Source organism: Schistocerca piceifrons, chromosome 1 (genome assembly GCF_021461385.2).
Source record: "Schistocerca piceifrons isolate TAMUIC-IGC-003096 chromosome 1, iqSchPice1.1, whole genome shotgun sequence".
In the NCBI taxonomy this organism is placed as follows: Eukaryota; Metazoa; Arthropoda; class Insecta; order Orthoptera; family Acrididae; genus Schistocerca; species Schistocerca piceifrons.
In genome coordinates this window covers 837407762-837426001 of record NC_060138.1, presented here as the reverse complement: position 1 = coordinate 837426001, position 18240 = coordinate 837407762, and the positions used below count along the sequence as shown (strand labels likewise).

Genomic DNA, 18240 nt, shown 5'->3' with positions numbered 1-18240 from the left:
TTCTAAGTTCTAGGGGACTGATGACCGCAGATGTTAAGTCCCATAGTGCTCAAAGCCATTTGAACCATTTTTTTTGGTTGCACAACAATGTAAACAAATATTTGCATGCAATAGTGGTGTATTATTTCGTCGTTTTTTACGTCTGTAAACTTTTACTGCTGTACATCAAGTTGCAAATAGACCGAAGATTCCAGTGTGAAACGCACAATACCAGACAAATGTGCATGCAGACGACACTTCCTGATGCAGGCAGAAACCATAACTACCGACAATGGTTTAAATGAATAAAACAAGACGCTTACACAGAAACAAGTACACTCTTTTTTAGTAGTTGCAAGGGCGGACCTGAAATAAGAGTACCTTAAGCGATCAAATTGTGCTGTGGTCAAATGTTGGAGTGGATGCAAGGGACTGGGTTAGTTGAACTGTTTGACATTACATTCACGTTTATCGATTAGGAGGCATCTTTCTTAGAGAGTTCTGCTAATCCAAATACGAAGGTCCCTGTACGATTAAAACTGTTTGTCGTACCGGGACTGGAGCCCGGAACGTCGCCTTTCATGGGCACCTACTCTTCCTCTGATCTATGCAGGCTCGACTCACGGCCCGCCCTCACAGCTTTAGCGGCGCCAGTAGCTCTCTCCTGCCTTCCAAACTTCACTGAAGTTCTCCTTCATATCTTGCGAGATAAACACTCCTGGAAGGAAGGATCCTGCAAAGAAATGGCTCAGCCACAACCTAGAGCTGTGTTCGGCAACCATTTATTACTCACGGTACATCTAAACTCAACACGGCATACCAAAATGTCTGTCCCTTCAAAATCTTGTGATTCTTAACATAATTACGAATTATTAAGTTGTTGTGTAATCAGTTATTATTATTATTATGAAACAGAAATATACTCCTGTATTTATTTGTTAATAATTTCTAATGCGAATTTTACAGTAAATAACTCTAGTGGTACCTTCCTTGTGCACTGACGGCAGATTCGTGGCAGAGTCGTTGACAAAGCTCGCCTCAATTAATCATCGATGGATTTGAGTCTCTGTCTCCTTAATGTTTTAATTTGACTCAATGTCGAGAAGCCCAGTTCACACAAATATGTAGTTGAAAATGACAATAACAAGTTAACTGCTTTCTCGGAGATAGCCGGGTATTCACTGCTTATTGACATCCAAAATGTATCCAAAGGCACTTCGAAAAATTTTGATTTCAATCTTCTGTCTGCCAGTTCCTCAAGCGTAAACCCAAATTATTCGAAAGATATTTCGAGTCCACGAATGGATCACGAACGCACTTATGGTCTTCAACACTATCTCCACTTTTTTTTTTAATTCTGCAGAAAGAGCGCTAAATGTTCTGTAACTAAGTCCATCAATACTTTATTATCGTCAGTAATGTGCCAGACAATTGGAAACATCTCACAAGATCCATTTTCAATTGTTTGTATCCACAAATGTACCTTATTAATAAATCCTAGAATATTATCCATACTAGTCATAATACTTTCGTTTCTACCTTCCATTATTCTGTTTATTACACATAAAAGTATGAAAGTATCGTAAAGATATGCTAACTTAGACACCCATTCATCATGTGCAAATAAATCTGCATAGCCATGCCCCTTAATAGTAAAAAATGCAGGCACATCATCTCAAAGGCGCCCATACAATAGTTTTTGTTGTTGGGGGGGGGGGGGGGGGGTGAGAAGCTAGACCTGGGGCTATGGAGTATTTTTAATATTTTGGAAGACGAATGGCGACTTGCAAGTAGCCATAAAAAAGTTCTGGTTTAGACCCTGTTAAAAACCTACGTAATACCGATTTTTAAATCATTTTATTGGATAAAAAAACTGACCACACTATATTTTTCCTTTCCGTGAAACGGGTGGGGGGAGGGGGGCCGATATACCTTTGGTCCCGGGTATGGGAGTCGTTGCCTCATCTCTTTAATTTCAGGCATTCGGATTAAAGCTTCACCTCAAGGTAACCACCGTACTTCTGTCTGCAGCAGTAGTGTAAAAGCACGCTGTGATCCATTTCTTGACAAAAAACGTTAAAAAGCCGTATATTTAGGGGGCGCGGTTTGTTGAAGTTCACGGCTTTCGCTACTCGTCCATCACAATTTTCAGAGGAGATGGCAAAGACTTAGCAACAACGGATTCGTGGCGAATGAGACAATGGCTAGTTCGTAAATTACTATTGATTTCACGTACTTTACTCACGAATCCTTTCGCTAAGCATAGAAGTGGCTCGGTCTTCACAAACACTAAAGTGATGTTCCCTCTTAATTCACTGCAGACCAACGCACGGAACATTTCTTCATCGGTTGCTCGTTCGGGTAGGTCTATTTCTGTGTTCCTTAGTTTAGTTTTATCTTACATCTAGGGCTGTATATTAATTTCATTGTTCGCATATGCTTCAGCGTATGAGTCTGTTTCTGTGTTTGTATCTGTGTCTGTGTCATTCCAAGCATCTTGTTCCCGTGTTTGTGTGTTTGTTCTTCTTTGTAAAATTCGTGGAACGTACGTGACACGTTATCAGTTATGTCATTTAGTATGCTCCAGTCGTCCAACTGTCCTGGAATTTGTCGTGTGTTGTCATACTCAGTGGTACGTGTGTCGGTCTGTCACAGTATAAAGTGACATGTTCGGGAGTTCCCAGTTCACCGCTAGTGCGCGTGGATGTTTGACAGAGACCGAACCGATGGAGGCGTACTGGATATGGGCCATGGCCAGTGAGGAAATGGACCATACCATATGCGGTATATATACGAGGGGTGTTTGAAAAGTCCGTGCAAAAATAAAAACTACTTACGTGTTTGGGGTAAACCTTTTTTTTAATTTTTCGACATAGTCTCCTTTTAGACTTATACACTTCGTCCAACGCTGTTCTAATTCGTTGATCCCTTCCGAATAATAGGAATTGTCCAAGTCTGCAAAACAGCTATTAGTTGCTGCAATCACCTCCTCGTTTGAATAAAATTTTTGTTCCGCCAGCCATTTCTTCAAATTGGGGAACAAATAGTATTCCGAGGGAGCCAAGTCTGGAGAATAGGAGGGATGTGAAACGAGTTGGAATCCTATTTCCATTGATTTTGCTACCACAACTGCTGAGGTGTGTGCTTGTGCATTGTCGTGATGGAAAAGGACTTTTTTGCAGTCCCATCACCGGTGTTTTTTTTGCAGCTCTGTTTATCAAACGGCCCAATAACGAGGAATGATATGCACCTGTAATAGTTTTACCCTTTTCCAGCTAGTCGATGAGAATTATCCCTTGCGAATTCCAAAAGACAGTCGCCATTACCTTTCCTTCCGAAGGAATGGTCTTCGCCTTTTTTGGTGCAGATTCTCCCTTGGTAACCCACTGTTTAGATTGTTGTTTGGTCTCAGGAGTATAGTAATGCATTCATGTTTTATCCCCAGTGACGAAACGACGCTGTAAAGTCCTGCGGATTCTTCCTGAACAGCTGCAAACCATCCTTGCAACACTTCACACGATTTCGTTTTTGGTCAAGCGTGAGTAATCGCGGAACTCATCTTGCAGATACTTTCTCATGGTTCAAATCGCTCTGAGCACAATGGGACTTATCTGTGGTCATCAGTTCCCTAGAACGTAGAGCTACTTAAACCTAACTAACCTAAGGACATCACACACATCCATGCCCGAGGCAGGATTCGAACCTGCGACCGTAGCGGTCGCGCGGTTCCAGACCGTAGCGCCTAGAACCGCTCGGCCACCGCGGCCGGCATACTTTCTCATGTCCAAATGTTTATACAAAATATTAAGTACCCGTTCATTCGAGATGCGCACTAGCAATCTCACGCACCTTAACTCTTCTGTCATCCATCACCATATCATGGATTTTATCAATGATTTCTGTAGTCGTAACCTCCACAAGGCGTCCAGAACGTTCAGCATCACTTGTGCCCATGTGGCCACTCCGAAATTTTTGCAACCACTTATAAACTGTTCTAATCAAAGGTGCAGAATCAGCGTAATGTTTATCAAGCTTCCCTTTAGTCTCCTGAGGCGTTTTGCCTTTCATAAAGTAATGTTTAATCACCACACGAAATTCTTTTTCGTCCATTTTTTGACAATCACTCGACTTCCTTATTTCACACAAATGCCAACGACAAAGAAATACGCCAATATGGCTGAAACTTGGTGTGCGTTCTTTCCAAAGATGCTACTAACTAAACATGACCTCGATACGTGTCAGTGGTGCCATCTCTCGGGTTTGCATGGACTTTTCAAACGCCCCTCGTATGTTTTAGCCTCATTCGTTTCTTGCTGCTTGGGGAAAAAGTGTAGACGCGACGCCCCTTACGCCCCTTTGCTGTCGAATCCTATTCTCTCTACCAGGTAACATTTCGCCAGCGGTTTAGTTGGCACCATTCTGTGATGTCCTCTCCTATAATGTCAAATACCTTGTCGCCTCTGCTTTTCTTCTAGCAGTACGCTGCTGCTCTTTAACAGATGGTGGTGTCAACGGGGCACCCTCCGATCACCACACATAGTGCCTCGGCCAATGTTGTGCCAAAGGCCTCCGACATCCTGAGCAGAACATTTTTTGGCCACCTCTCTCAATGATTTTATGTGTTGCGAGCCTCAGTCCATGCGCCCAAGCTCTCGCTGCAAAGCATACTATGGATTCGAGTAGAGCGATATGATTCGTATGTAACGTCTTTATAGGTTGTCTATATTTTGAAGTATATAGTCTCGTTAATTTATGCATTATTTTTATTGCTTTCTGGGTTGTAAGTCTGACATGTTCAATGAACTTCAGTTTATCGTCAACGTGTAAACCTAGATATCTTGTCATTCTTTCCGTTGCAAGGATGTGTTATTTAGCTCGATACTGGCCTCCTTTTAATTTCGCCTTTCAGAAGTAAGTACAATGTACACTCCTGGAAATTGAAATAAGAACACCGTGAATTCATTGTCCCAGGAAGGGGAAACTTTATTGACACATTCCTGGGGTCAGATACATCACATGATCACACTGACAGAACCACAGGCACATAGACACAGGCAACAGAGCATGCACAATGTCGGCACTAGTACAGTGTATATCCACCTTTCGCAGCAATGCAGGCTGCTATTCTCCCATGGAGACGATCGTAGAGATGCTGGATGTAGTCCTGTGGAACGGCTTGCCATGCCATTTCCACCTGGCGCCTCAGTTGGACCAGCGTTCGTGCTGGACGTGCAGACCGCGTGAGACGACGCTTCATCCAGTCCCAAACATGCTCAAGGGGGGACAGATCCGGAGATCTTGCTGGCCAGGGTAGTTGACTTACACCTTCTAGAGCACGTTGGGTGGCACGGGATACATGCGGACGTGCATTGTCCTGTTGGAACAGCAAGTTCCCTTGCCGGTCTATGAATGGTAGAACGATGGGTTCGATGACGGTTTGGATGTACCGTGCACTATTCAGTGTCCCCTCGACGATCACCAGTGGTGTACGGCCAGTGTAGGAGATCGCTCCCCACACCATGATGCCGGGTGTTGGCCCTGTGTGCCTCGGTCGTATGCAGTCCTGATTGTGGCGCTCACCTGCACGGCGCCAAACACGCATACGACCATCATTGGCACCAAGGCAGAAGCGACTCTCATCGCTGAAGACGACACGTCTCCATTCGTCCCTCCATTCACGCCTGTCGTGACACCACTGGAGGCGGGCTGCACGATGTTGGGGCGTGAGCGGAAGACGGCCTAACGGTGTGCGGGACCGTAGCCCAGCTTCATGGAGACGGTTGCGAATGGTCCTCGCCGATACCCCAGGAGCAACAGTGTCCCTAATTTGCTGGGAAGTGGCGGTGCGGTCCCCTACGGCACTGCGTAGGATCCTACGGTCTTGGCGTGCATCCGTGCGTCGCTGCGGTCCGGTCCCAGGTCGACGGGCAAGTGCACCTTCCGCCGACCACTGGCGACAACATCGATGTACTGTGGAGACCTCACGCCCCACGTGTTGAGCAATTCGGCTGTACGTCCACCCGGCCTCCCGCATGCCCACTATACGCCCTCGCTCAAAGTCCGTCAACTGCACATACGGTTCACGTCCACGCTGTCGCGGCATGCTACCAGTGTTAAAGACTGCGATGGAGCTCCGTATGCCACGGCAAACTGGCTGACACTGACGGCGGCGGTGCACAAATGCTGCGCAGCTAGCGCCATTCGACGGCCAACACCACGGTTCCTGGTGTGTCCGCTGTGCCGTGCGTGTGATCATTGCTTGTACAGCTCTCTCGCAGTGTCCGGAGCAAGTATGGTGGGTCTGACACACCGGTATCAATGTGTTCTTTTTTCCATTTCCAGGAGTGTATTATTAGCTGCAGTTGTAAGTTTACTATTATTACACTATTCATTCATGTCTATGAGGAACTGCGTAGTCTTTTGTTCTAAGTGTGTTCTTGAGTTTCCCGATACCACTACGAACAAATCATCAGCGTACGCTACTATCTAAGTTGCTCTATCATCTCTGTCTGGACCATCAGCGGCTCAGCAGCAATATCCCAGAATATGCCCTGCGGGCACCCTTTGCTGATTTTCTTGACAACTCTTTGGCGGTCCGCTCGCCATTCTACAACTCTGCATCTGTAGTAACCGAGGAAGCTGTTATATAAAGCTATTAGGATTTGCATTTGACTCAACTTTACGAATAGCGCAGGCCATCAAAGGTTGTCAAAGGTACCACACACATCAATCAATACTGCCACCATATACAAATTGCATTTGTCCTGTGTGCTCCGAGTTACATGTAAAGCCCTATTTACTGCATCTTCGATAGGCTTGTGCGGCCGGAACACACACTGATTTAGACTGATATCCAGAAGCTGTCTGTGTGACTGTAGTCAGTGTCCTGGACCTTGCCTAGTACATTCAGTAGGCAGGTCGGTCTGTGTGATTTGCGGTCTGTTGAGTCCTTGTCTTCCTATTTTTCGATAATCACTGCATCAGCCGTCTTCCTTTGCTGTAAAGAGTTATTAAGTAAGTTCGTCAGGTAGGGGACGATTTGTGGTGCAGCAGCTTTAAGTGTTCAAATGGTTCCAAGCACTATGGGATTTAACATCTGAGGTCATCAGTGCCCTATACTTAGAACTACTTAAACCTAACTAACCTAAGGACATCACACACATCCATGCCTGAGGCAGGATTCGAACCTGCGACCGTAGCAGCAGCGCGGTTCCGAACTGAAGAGCCTAGAACCGCTCGGCCACTGCGGCCGGCTAGCTTTAAATGTTTTCGATTCGACTCCATCTGGGCCCGGAGCTTTTCTACCTGTAAGTTTCTGTATTACCAGCGCAGTCTCGTCACGTGCGAAAGGAGTAGTGATTCCTCCACTTATGTCGTTGATGTCCATTTGTCTGCGTAAGTTTATATGGTGGTGATGGTCGCGTGAAGGGTCATCGTCTTGTAGTAACTTATTTAGCTGATAACCTACCGAGCATCTCTAGCCCTGCGTCATTGTTCCATCTTGTCGCTTTAGTGTTGACATTGCCGTTGGTGTTTGTAGTGTCTCAGTTTATATTTTGAAGGGCTCTCCGCATACGTTACTCTGTAAATTAGTGCTGATAAAATTGTCCCAACGGTCCTGCAGTGCTTTTTGTAATTCTGCTTTGTTTCGTCGTTTGGCTCAAGATATTGTTACAGCCTGGTTTGTATTTCTTGTGCTGTCTTTGCTCGTTGGTAGCATCGTATTTTCTCTCGTGAGGACTTCCTTATTTTTGTTAATAATGTCGACCACGGTATACTTTGTTTACTTATGTCATTGACCTGTGGGATTGCAGCGATCTGAGGTTTAAGTAGTAGATAAGTTAATAAGTGAATTCTGTAATCAATACTTCCTCGGGTGGTGTGCAAGGGTAATTCTGCTATAGTATCTTTTATTGTCCGCCAGTTTGCCCCGTTCTGCACCAATCGCGGTTGTTGTTAAGTGAATGTGTTTGTGTTTATGTGTGTAGCAGTGCGTATAATGATTGTATTGTGATCGCTGTGTGTCGCTCTGTCATTACTTTGCCAGTCAGTGATATGTGTTACAGATGTTCCGTTTGCTAATAAAATGTCTGTGTTACTGATACCTCCGGCATTGCCACACTATGTTGGTGCTTGCCCTACCTTATTGAACACCAAAAGGCTGCAGTGACTTATGACGTCCGTTATTACACGTCCTTTGGGATCTGTCCAATCAGCATGCCAGAGTGCTGAGCGTGGGTTAATGACTGCGAGGATGAGTAATGTTTTGCCCATTATGAAACCTCCTATTTTCTTAATTGAGTTTGCAAAGGATTCAATCAGATATGAGTACTGTCTGTAGAATGACGCGACTACCCATGATACTCTTCTCAATGTAATTTCCGCTCTTACAATGCGTTCAGTACATAGTTGTTATTTTTGTTACTGCAATTCGTGTGTTTGCCACCACGATTGCTGCTTCGGCGTTCTTTACCCCACAATTGTCATACATTGTGTTGGGAGACCAAGTATTTTACCATCACGCGTGTAGGGTTACCGTAAACAAGCGACATCGGCCTGTACTTCGTCCATCAAACCGCTTTTTTTGTGCTAACTATTCTACTCCTAATACAATTCAGGTGTACGATCTTGAGGGTGGGGGATATCTTGTCTCTGCATAACTTCTGGGTTCAGTTTCTTTAAATTCGAAGTAAACCCGCTCGTGTGCTCTCACTAAATCCTTGAAGATACTGTTTAGGTCCTCTCCATGTTCATACCACCGCCAGGAGTCTACAGAGCTCTGGTTTGTGAGTTGGAAGGTTTTCTGTTCGTAGGACCAAGCGATCAGTCTGTTCCGTAGTAGAGTAATTTCTTTCTTTCTGGGTAATTAAGTCGTGTTACTAACTGTAGGGCAGTTTGAAATACATCTCTGTTTTCGAGGCTGTTTAAGCGTAGACTATCCTCAAGGTGCATGTTGTCACCTATTGCTCCTTTATGGTGTTTCTGATTATTGCGGAGCACTGACCTAGAGGATAATTTTCTGAATTGATTTACACTCTGTAGTGGAGTGTGCACTGATGTGAAATTTCCTGGAAGTTTAAAAGGCTGTACCAGGATTCGATCCCGAAAGTTTCAAATCAGTACACGCTCAGATACAGAATGAAAATTCATTCAGGAAACAAATCCTCTACACCATTTCTCTGCAGTATTATTTCTGTATATATGTGTGTTTTTCTTGTGGATACAAACTGTACACTATTATTGTCACCTTTATGTAAATAATTTGGGGCATGTCTTGATAATGGCAAAACTTTGTATCAATAATTACATAATGTTGTAAAACATTGTAATTCATTACAATAAAGGAACTTTTGTTAAAAAAGTCAAAAGTTCTGTGTTCAACTCCCGGTCCAAAACAGTGTTAATCTGCCAGGAAGTTACAAGTCAGTGCGCACTTCGCTGCTGAGTGAAAATTATTAACATTTTTACATTACGTTCACTGCACGTGATTTGGCACGCTGATTTTACTGTTTTCGTTTTCTTTTTTAACTTTTAATCTTGTATGTTACAGGCGGCCGCTACTGAATGAAGGTTTACTAGACTATCACGAGCAGTACCTCTTCTTTCGTGGCGAGTTCAGTGCGCTGTGCAAGGAGCAAGAACCAAAGACATCACAGATGTTTGCTCTCGCCGACGCAATGTACTCCTTCTATCGTGCCTACTGGTTCAACAGTCTACAGTATTTATCTTCTGCCGAAATTAGAATTATAGGTAAGTTTATTATTATGACTCATTCACTTCATGTTTAGCCGGCCGGAGTGACCGTGCGGTTCTAGGCGCTACAGTCTGGAGCCGCGAGACCGCTACGGTCGCGGGTTCGAATCCTGCCTTGGGCATGTATGTGTGTGATGTCCTTAGGTTAGTTAGGTTTAATTATGTTTAGCCGGCCGGAGTGGCCGTGCGGTTCTAAGCGCTACAGTCTGGAGCCGCGAGACCGCTACGGTCGCGGGTTCGAATCCTGCCTTGGGCATGGATGTGTGTGATGTCCTTAGGTTAGTTAGGTTTAATTAGTTCTAAGTTCCAGGGGACTGATGACTTCAGAAGTTGAGTCCCAAAGTGCTCAGAGCCATTTGAACCAGCCACTTCACGTTTATGCATCGATGACTGTTGACTGTATTCTAATTCGAAGAATGGCGCCCAAAAACTCATACAGCTATGTGTGCGACCAAAGTGTTTCCGTTTGGGAGGGCGTTGCTCCAGGGTATAAAAAACACAGTGCGCCTCCGATGCAAGTATATAACCACCGACAGGTAGGCAAGGGATTAGTGTGGCATTTATGTCTTTCCGACGTGCGTGCAGATAATATGGAAACGTAATATGGCGACTTATTTACCAAATGCGTCCAAACAGGACCAACGCATTGATATTCTTCTCTTGGTTGCCGAAGGCAAACACCAGTAGATATTCATTGGGGGAAAGAGGAATGTGTATGGGGCAGCATGTCTGTGAAAACCCCCGTTTTGGAACGTTGCACCAAGTTCCTTGCTGTGTCAAATGTCGTAAAGCAATAGTTGCGCCAACTCAAACTCGAGCAGCCGGCCTATAATCTGATCGCACCTCATGCGATTATCACCCCTTCTGACCTTAAAAAATGCCTTGAAGGATCGACGATTCCTGTCAAACGAGGATGTACAGCGGGCAGTTACGGATTTCTTCACGCAGTACGCCACTGTATTTTATCAAACGGCTGTCTTCAGCCTGGTGCATCGGTTGGATGATTGTGTTAATGCTCCCGGTGATTTTGCCTGATTGGCATACTAACTCTGGACTGCACGGCCTTCGAACGGAAACTTTTTGATCGCCCCTTATAGTTTTCGACCTTTCGCGATTTTCCATGCCAAGCAAGATAATTGCTGGTGTACTTTCCATCGCCAATTTTTCGACTGGTTCGGAACTCTCCATCTGGATCTGTTACAAACTAGCCACTTCATTTCGACGTACGCTTAAGAGCCAAGGAAATTGGTACACCTGCCTAATATCGTGTAGGGCACCCACGAGCATGCAGAAGTGCCGCAACACGACGTGGCATAGATGTGACTAATGTCTGAAGTAGTGCTGGAGGGGACTGATACCATGAATCCACCCGGCCAGAGTGGCCGAGCGGTTCTAGGCGCTACAGTCTGGAACCGCGCGACCGCTACGGTCGCAGGTTCGAATCCTGCCTCGGACATGGATGTGTGTGATATCCTTAGGTTAACTAGGTTTAAGTGGTTCTCAGTTCTAGGGGACTGATGACCTCAGAAGTTAAGTCCCATAGTGCTCAGAGCCATTTGAACCATTTTGAACCATGAATCCTGCAGGGCTGTCCATAAATCCATAAGAGTGCGAGGGGGTGGAGACCTCTTCTGAACAACACGTTGCAAGGCATCCCAGATATGCTCAATAATGTTCATGTCTGGGGAGCTTGGTGGCCAGTCGAAGTGTTTAAACTCAGAAGAGTGTTGCTGGAGCCACTCTGTAGCAATTCTGGACGTGTGGGGTGTCCCTTTGTCCTGCTGGGATTGCCCAAGTCCGTCAGAGTGCACACTGAACATGAATGGATGCAGCTCATCAGACAGGATGCTTACGTACGTGTTACCTGTCAGAGTCGTATTTAGACATATCAGGGGGCCCGCGTCACTGCAACTGCACAAGCGCCACACCATTACAGAGCCTCCACCAGCTTGAACAGTCCCCTGCTGACATGCAGAGTCCATGGATTCCTGAGGTTGTCTCCATACCCGTACAAGTCCATCTGCTCGATACAATCTGAAACGAGACTCCTCCGACCAGGCAACATGTTTCCAGTCAACAACAGTCCAATGCCGGTGTTGACGGGCCCAAGCGAGGCCTAAAGCTGTGTGTCGTGCAGTCATCATCCAAAAGCCCATATCGATGATGGTTTCGTTGAATGGTTCGCACGCTGACACTTGTTGATAACCAAGCATTGAAATCTGCAACAATTTGCGAAAGGGTTGCACTTCTGTAACATTGGACAATTCTCTTCAGTCGTCATTGATCCCGTTCTTGCAGGATCCTTTTCCGGAGATTTGATGTTCTTCCGGATTCCTCGCACACTCGTGAAATGGTCGTACGGGAAAATCCCCACTTCATCGCTACCTCGGAGATACTGTGATCCATCGCTCGTTCGCCGACTATAACACCACGTTCTAACTCACTTCAATCTTCATAATCTGTCATTGTAGCAGCAGTAACCGATCTAAAAACAGCGCCAGACACTTGTTCTCTTACATAGACACTGGCGACCGCAGTATCGTATTCTGCCTGTTTACAAATCTCTGTATTTGAATACCATGTCTATATGTCTCTTTGATGCTTCAGTGTATTATTGAGTTCTGCACTATACAGGATGTAAAAGAACTACGTATATTCAATTTTAATGTCTAGAAGAGAGTAGAAGAAACACTTTTTCATATGACAAAAATGTCGCCGTTGGGTTGTGTCGCCGCCAGGAAGGTTTTGATTCTAGTGATATATAATACAAAGGCGGTGTATGCACAACTGGGACCTGCGTACTAATTATTGTATAACACACTCTAAACAACGTGGTGATTCTCGAGTAACGGCTGCGGCCTCAGCCAAATAGGCAAACAGCTCTTCTAAAGCGCCTATTGATGTCTCGTGCACCAAACGCTTCATCTCGCTCAATAAAAAGAAATCCATTGGAGATCAACATCATGTTTTTTAAAACAATTTGAACACTGGCTTTGAACACGACTAGCTTCAAAACCTTCATGGATCCGTAACGGGGAACGGTGCAGGTTGCACCTGTGACATTTTTGTCAGTTACAAAAGTGTTTCTGCTTATCTCCTCTGAACGCTCTGATCTTTTGGCTACGTAGTTATTTTACGCGCAATATAAGGCTTGTTTTAAAAATGACAGTGGGTTTGTGTAACACAGCTGTTACAGACATAACTGACGGGAAAAAATCGTAACACCAAAAATTAATTACCGGTGAGTAATGAAATTTCGGGAATACGTTTGTCTAGTAATTAACATTGCACGATCACAAGTTAACGTAAGCGCGAGAAGCCATTGCAAATGTGACATACCGGTACGTTAATAACTGCTGTAAACTCCAGAATGTTCAACGTGCATTGTGATGTACAGGTGCCGGATGTCATTTTGTTGCACTTGGTCGGTTAATAAAGGGACGGTTAATGCTGTTTGTGGATAACACTGGGGATGTTGTCCGATGACGTACCATACGTGCCCGCTTGTAGACAGATCTGGTAATGGAGCCGGCCAAGACAACATGTCAACATTCTGTAGAGCATGTTGAATCACAACAGCGGTATGTAATCCTGCTCGAAAATACCCCTTGGAATGCTGTTCATGAATGGTAGCCTAGCATTCGAATGACCAGACTGACCTACAAATTTGCAATCAGGATGCATGGGATAGCCGGCCGGAGTGGCCGAGCGATTCTAGGCGCTACAGTCTGGAACCGCGCGACCGCTACAGTCGCAGGTTCGAATCCTGCCTCAGGCATGAATGTGTGTGATGTCCTTAGGTTAGTTAGGTTTACGTAGTTCTAAGATCTAGGGGACTGATGACCTCAGATGTTAAGTCCCATAGTGCTCAGAGCCATTTTGCAGGGGATAACCACGAGAGTGATCCTGCTGCCGCACGAAATCGCACCCCAGGCCATAGCTCAAGGTATAGGTCCAGTGTGTCTAGCACGCACACAGGTTGGTTGCAGGCGCTGAACTATCCCCTTGTAACCAACACACGGCCATTACTGGCACCGAGGCAGGACCAGCTTTCATCAGAAAACCCAACAGACCTCCACCCTACCCTCCAATGAGCTCTCACTTGACGCCACTGAAGTCGAAAATGGCGGCGATGTGGGGTCAGTGTAGTGCGCGCTAACAGGGCGAGCTGTCCTCCAAGTAACTGATTTCTAACAGTTCGTTGTATCACTGTGGTTCCAACTGCTGCTTTAGATACAGTAAGATGCGATAGAGACTTACGATGGCCTTTCCTTCCGGTAGTGCCACGTGGCCGTCAAGATCCCGTTCTTCTTGCGAGCGAACATTCTCGTGAACACCGCTGCCAGCAACCGTGTACGGTGGCTTCATTTCTGCCAAGTCTTTCTGCAATATCGCAGAAGGAACAGCCGGCTTCTCGTAGCCCTGTTACACACGACCTCTGCTACAAACTCAGTGAAGTTCTAATAATGGCATCTTCGTCGCCTTCAAGGTGTTCTTGACTAATATCAACTCATCACATCCAATCTTGAGACAACTAATGCTCACGACCGTTACAGAGTGTATTGGAAGCAAATCTGATTTGCATCTTCATCTTCACAGTGGCTCTACTACCGCCACACTTACACGACTGGCGCGTCGGAAATTTATACAGATATCACCTTTATCCGATGTAGAAACACACCTAACGACTTTCGTTTATGTGAATATCGCACAGGTCCTTCTTGGTGTTACGATTTTTTCCCATCAGAGTATTATTTTTGTTAACCTGTGATTGGTGTAGTGTTCTAAAATTCTCATACATGATCTGTGTAACGTATTTCTCATATTCTCTGTTTTTCTTTAATGAATAATACTTTGATTTGTAAGTGAACATTTAATTACAGTAGACAAACTGTTAATATCTTTCTTACAAATGTTAATATTCTGAACTGTAATAAGACAGTAGTAGTTACGGTAAAGAATCGTTTTAATAAGTCATTATCGGTTCGGCGCACACAAGCGAGCGAGTCAGGCGCGCGACACTGGACTGTGCGGAATAGTAAATGCTCCCGGCGAGAGAGGCGCTGTGGTCGCGCTCGCCGTTGGCCATCGTGGACAAAAGGGAGACGCTAAATTCACCTCGGCAACACTTCTCCGTGACGTCACTATGACGCGAACATCCCCAGTTTCGACGGTCTGGTACTATATAGGTCTGAGAAATGGGAGGAGGCACACGCTACGTATGACCTATGAACATAAGCTTCTTCAAATATTAAGGATCTCTCGAAAACGCGTCGCTGTTGGTACGCTTTGTCGTAATTAAATATAAGACATAAACATAACAGAAGCTGGAGTCTTCACACAGTGTTTGAATTTAAAACCGCATTAAAAATTGCAAGATTCTACAGTGGTGTGGTAGAGTATTGGCTAATGAAAACTAATCTAGCTACTACGATGGTTCGCGCCTGCGACATGTAATTTTTTTCCCCTTCGCTTTTCTTAAAAGATTATGGGACTTAAGTAATTTGAGGAAAGCATGCTCTGTAATAATTGATGTTATGTACATATAAGAGCGCTCTCTCGCAGGAGAGTGTTATAATTATCAATAATATACACATTAAGCATGAAACTCGCAAATGCCAGTAGACGTTCATAATAGTTGATCATCTGGTAAAACAATGTATCACTCAAAATAAAAATCATAGAACAGACTGAGACATTTGAAAAAGAATTAAAACGTACGAAACATAGTGTCAGCCGTCTATAAAGCATTAAAGAAAATTTACAAGCTTGTTATTTTAGGACACTTCTTTTCCAAACGAGTACATTTAAATATGCGGACGTAATGTATTCTGGTACTGGTACGGGAATGCACTGTAGCTGTTTTTTCTCATTGTTTGTTACTTCAAGAAGTGCAAAGGATGCCATAGTGAATTGTAATTTTTCGCACAAATGAGGACATACTTCACACAATCACCATGCTTTTAACATTGGGGAAGATTATTGTTAATTACTTTTCGTAATACATAATTATGGTATGTAAATAACGAATATGAAGTTAGCAGGTTTTCACTTTCAAAGGAAGAAAAGCCAAGAACACTTTGCACTGAATGTACCAATTGAAGATATGGCCTACAATGGCTATCACAGTCACATCAATACTCCATATTTATAATCATTTTACGATTTCAGTAGACTGTTATGGTACTACTCCATTTATTACTCTCTTCTTCTTTTATCTTTCTTGACAAAAAATAAAAACATCTACAGTCGTTCTTATGATTTTATTTTATTTTGTCGCCGTCGTCTTAGAGACGTCCTGCTAAAAGGATGGACATACAAAAGATTTATTACTCTGGTGTGCAAAGCACATAAAGTTTTCTATCCGTAACTAGACAAAACTTCGTTAAGTACACACCGATCGGGGTGGTGCAGTGGTTAGCACACGTATTCCACCGTTCAAACCCACGTCCAGCCATCCTAGGTCGACCACGAAAGGCGATAGTCATCCCCAACGGTCGAACTGCACTTGCACACGTTCGAGGCCCACCTGACGGACAGGCTGTGGCGCGTACCTCACAGCACGTGGCACTGCAAGTCTGACGAATGCCAGCAGCCGTCTCCTGCGAGGAGCGAGGAGCTACGTAAGACCATTTCATTAGTTCTTGACTGCGCGTTTAAATGCATTCAAGGTCGCGTCAGTATATGACAAAATTAAGACCTTTGGTGGATGCTTTTTCAGTTACATGTTGATTTCCCGTGGGCCATTCATGGAGCCGAGCGGACTAGCCGACTGATGTGACGTCACAAGTTCGTTTCAGGCCCCGCATTTCTCGTGGACCCCGGTAGATGTCATAGTGACGTCACGGAGAAGTGTTACAGAGGTGAACCTAGCGTGTCCCTGCACGGAGGCTGCGAAGAGCACTCAGTTCATATAACTAACTGCTCACCATCGGAAGAGTGAATCCAGCCAGGCAGGGGAGCAGATTTAGGGTGGGAGAAACCGATACTGATACTGGATAACCAGTATTTTTCGGTATTTGTTTTGTCTCGCTTATAACTGGTTTTCTTTTCATTTTTTACTAATAACCGGGTACAAAACTGGCATATCAATTTATCACAGCAGCAATGCCAAATTCTTCGGTTTTTAAATAATTCATTTTTTGAAAAACAGGTAATATTTATTCGTAAAATTTCCATTGCCTTGAAATATTGGATTATTATAAAAACTAGGAAAAGCGACCGGAACTATTTTAGTAACAACTCCTTGAATTAGAAACAAGCAAAAAACGCAAGACTTAATAATGGATATAGTACTGCAGAGCATGGGCGTACCCAGCGAGGGGCAGGGGGGGGGGAAGCAGCTGCCCCCCCCCCCCCCCCCACAAGATATTCGCAGTTTTTCACTAGTTTTCTGTTTTATTTCATACGAAATGCTGCATGTTTTCTCGGATTGTACAAGTACATTCTTGTATTTAAAATCTTTATTAAAAGCAGTTTTTCACTGGTTTACTATTTTATTTAAGAAAAAGTGCTGTATGTTGTCTCGAGTCCTTGTTTCCTGAGACTAGTATGACCTGCCCCCCCCCCCCCCTTCCCTAGATCAGATCCTGGGTACGCCCTTGCTGCAGAGACAATACTGTATCTGTTGCTGTACGGCGTGACCTATTAGACGGTACACATGTTCGTGGAATGTGCAGCACTCGCACTCACCTGGTGTATATGGTAGTGTCTCGCTGTCGTCTTCGAGCATCAGTAATATTACAGAACGATATCGCATCTCGTTTGCGGATGCATTTTTTATTCATTTATCTCTCTTTTGTGAAGTGCGGTAGCAATGAAGTACATTGCTCCATTTGCTTTAAAAGATTAAAAACGAGAGGAGGCACAAGGTACTTGCGATATAATAATACTGTAAGTAATAGCAATAAAAACCTAAAATCGGATATCTCAGAAGCCGGCTTTTTGAGTTGTTTTAACGATCAGATTAAACTGGAGACAAAACGAACCGGTTTAAACGATGACTGGTTGTTTCAGCGGTAACCGCTATCCTTAACTCGGGCAACTGACTGCATGGGCTTAAACGTCGTACATTCCGTAGAAGCGCCGCCCCCTTACTGTTTCCAGTACAGTGATTAGATTTTAACTGCAAACTAGACCCCTCATTTCGTTTATAAAACTGAAACTGATACAGGTTCAAAACGGTTCAAATGGCTCGAAGCACTATGGGACTTAACATGTGAGGTCATCAGTCCCGCCGGCCGGTGTGGCCGAGCGGTTCTAATCGCTTCAGTTTGGAACCGCTACAGTAGCAGGTTCGAATCCTGCCTCGGGCATGGATGTGTGTGATGTCCTTAGGTTAGTTAGGTTTAAGTAGTTCTAAGTTTTATGGGACTGATGACCTCAGATGTTAAGTCCCGCCGGCCGCGGTGGTCTTGCGGTTCTGGGCGCTGCAGTGCGGAACCGCGGGACTGCTGCGGTCGCAGGTTCGAATCCTGCCTCGGGCATGGATGTGTGTGATGTCCTTAG

General features: G+C 44.6%; 1 protein-coding gene across 2 annotated transcripts in view; it reads left to right on the top strand.

Annotated features, from left to right (window-relative positions):
• Positions 1-18240, top strand: part of LOC124794115 — a 157103-nt gene that overhangs the window by 116925 nt on the left and 21938 nt on the right. For both annotated transcript variants that reach the window (XM_047258073.1, XM_047258074.1), the window contains one exon: positions 9530-9729. In XM_047258073.1, coding sequence (XP_047114029.1) covers positions 9530-9729 — 200 coding nt within the window. The remainder of the gene's footprint in view (positions 1-9529; positions 9730-18240) is intronic.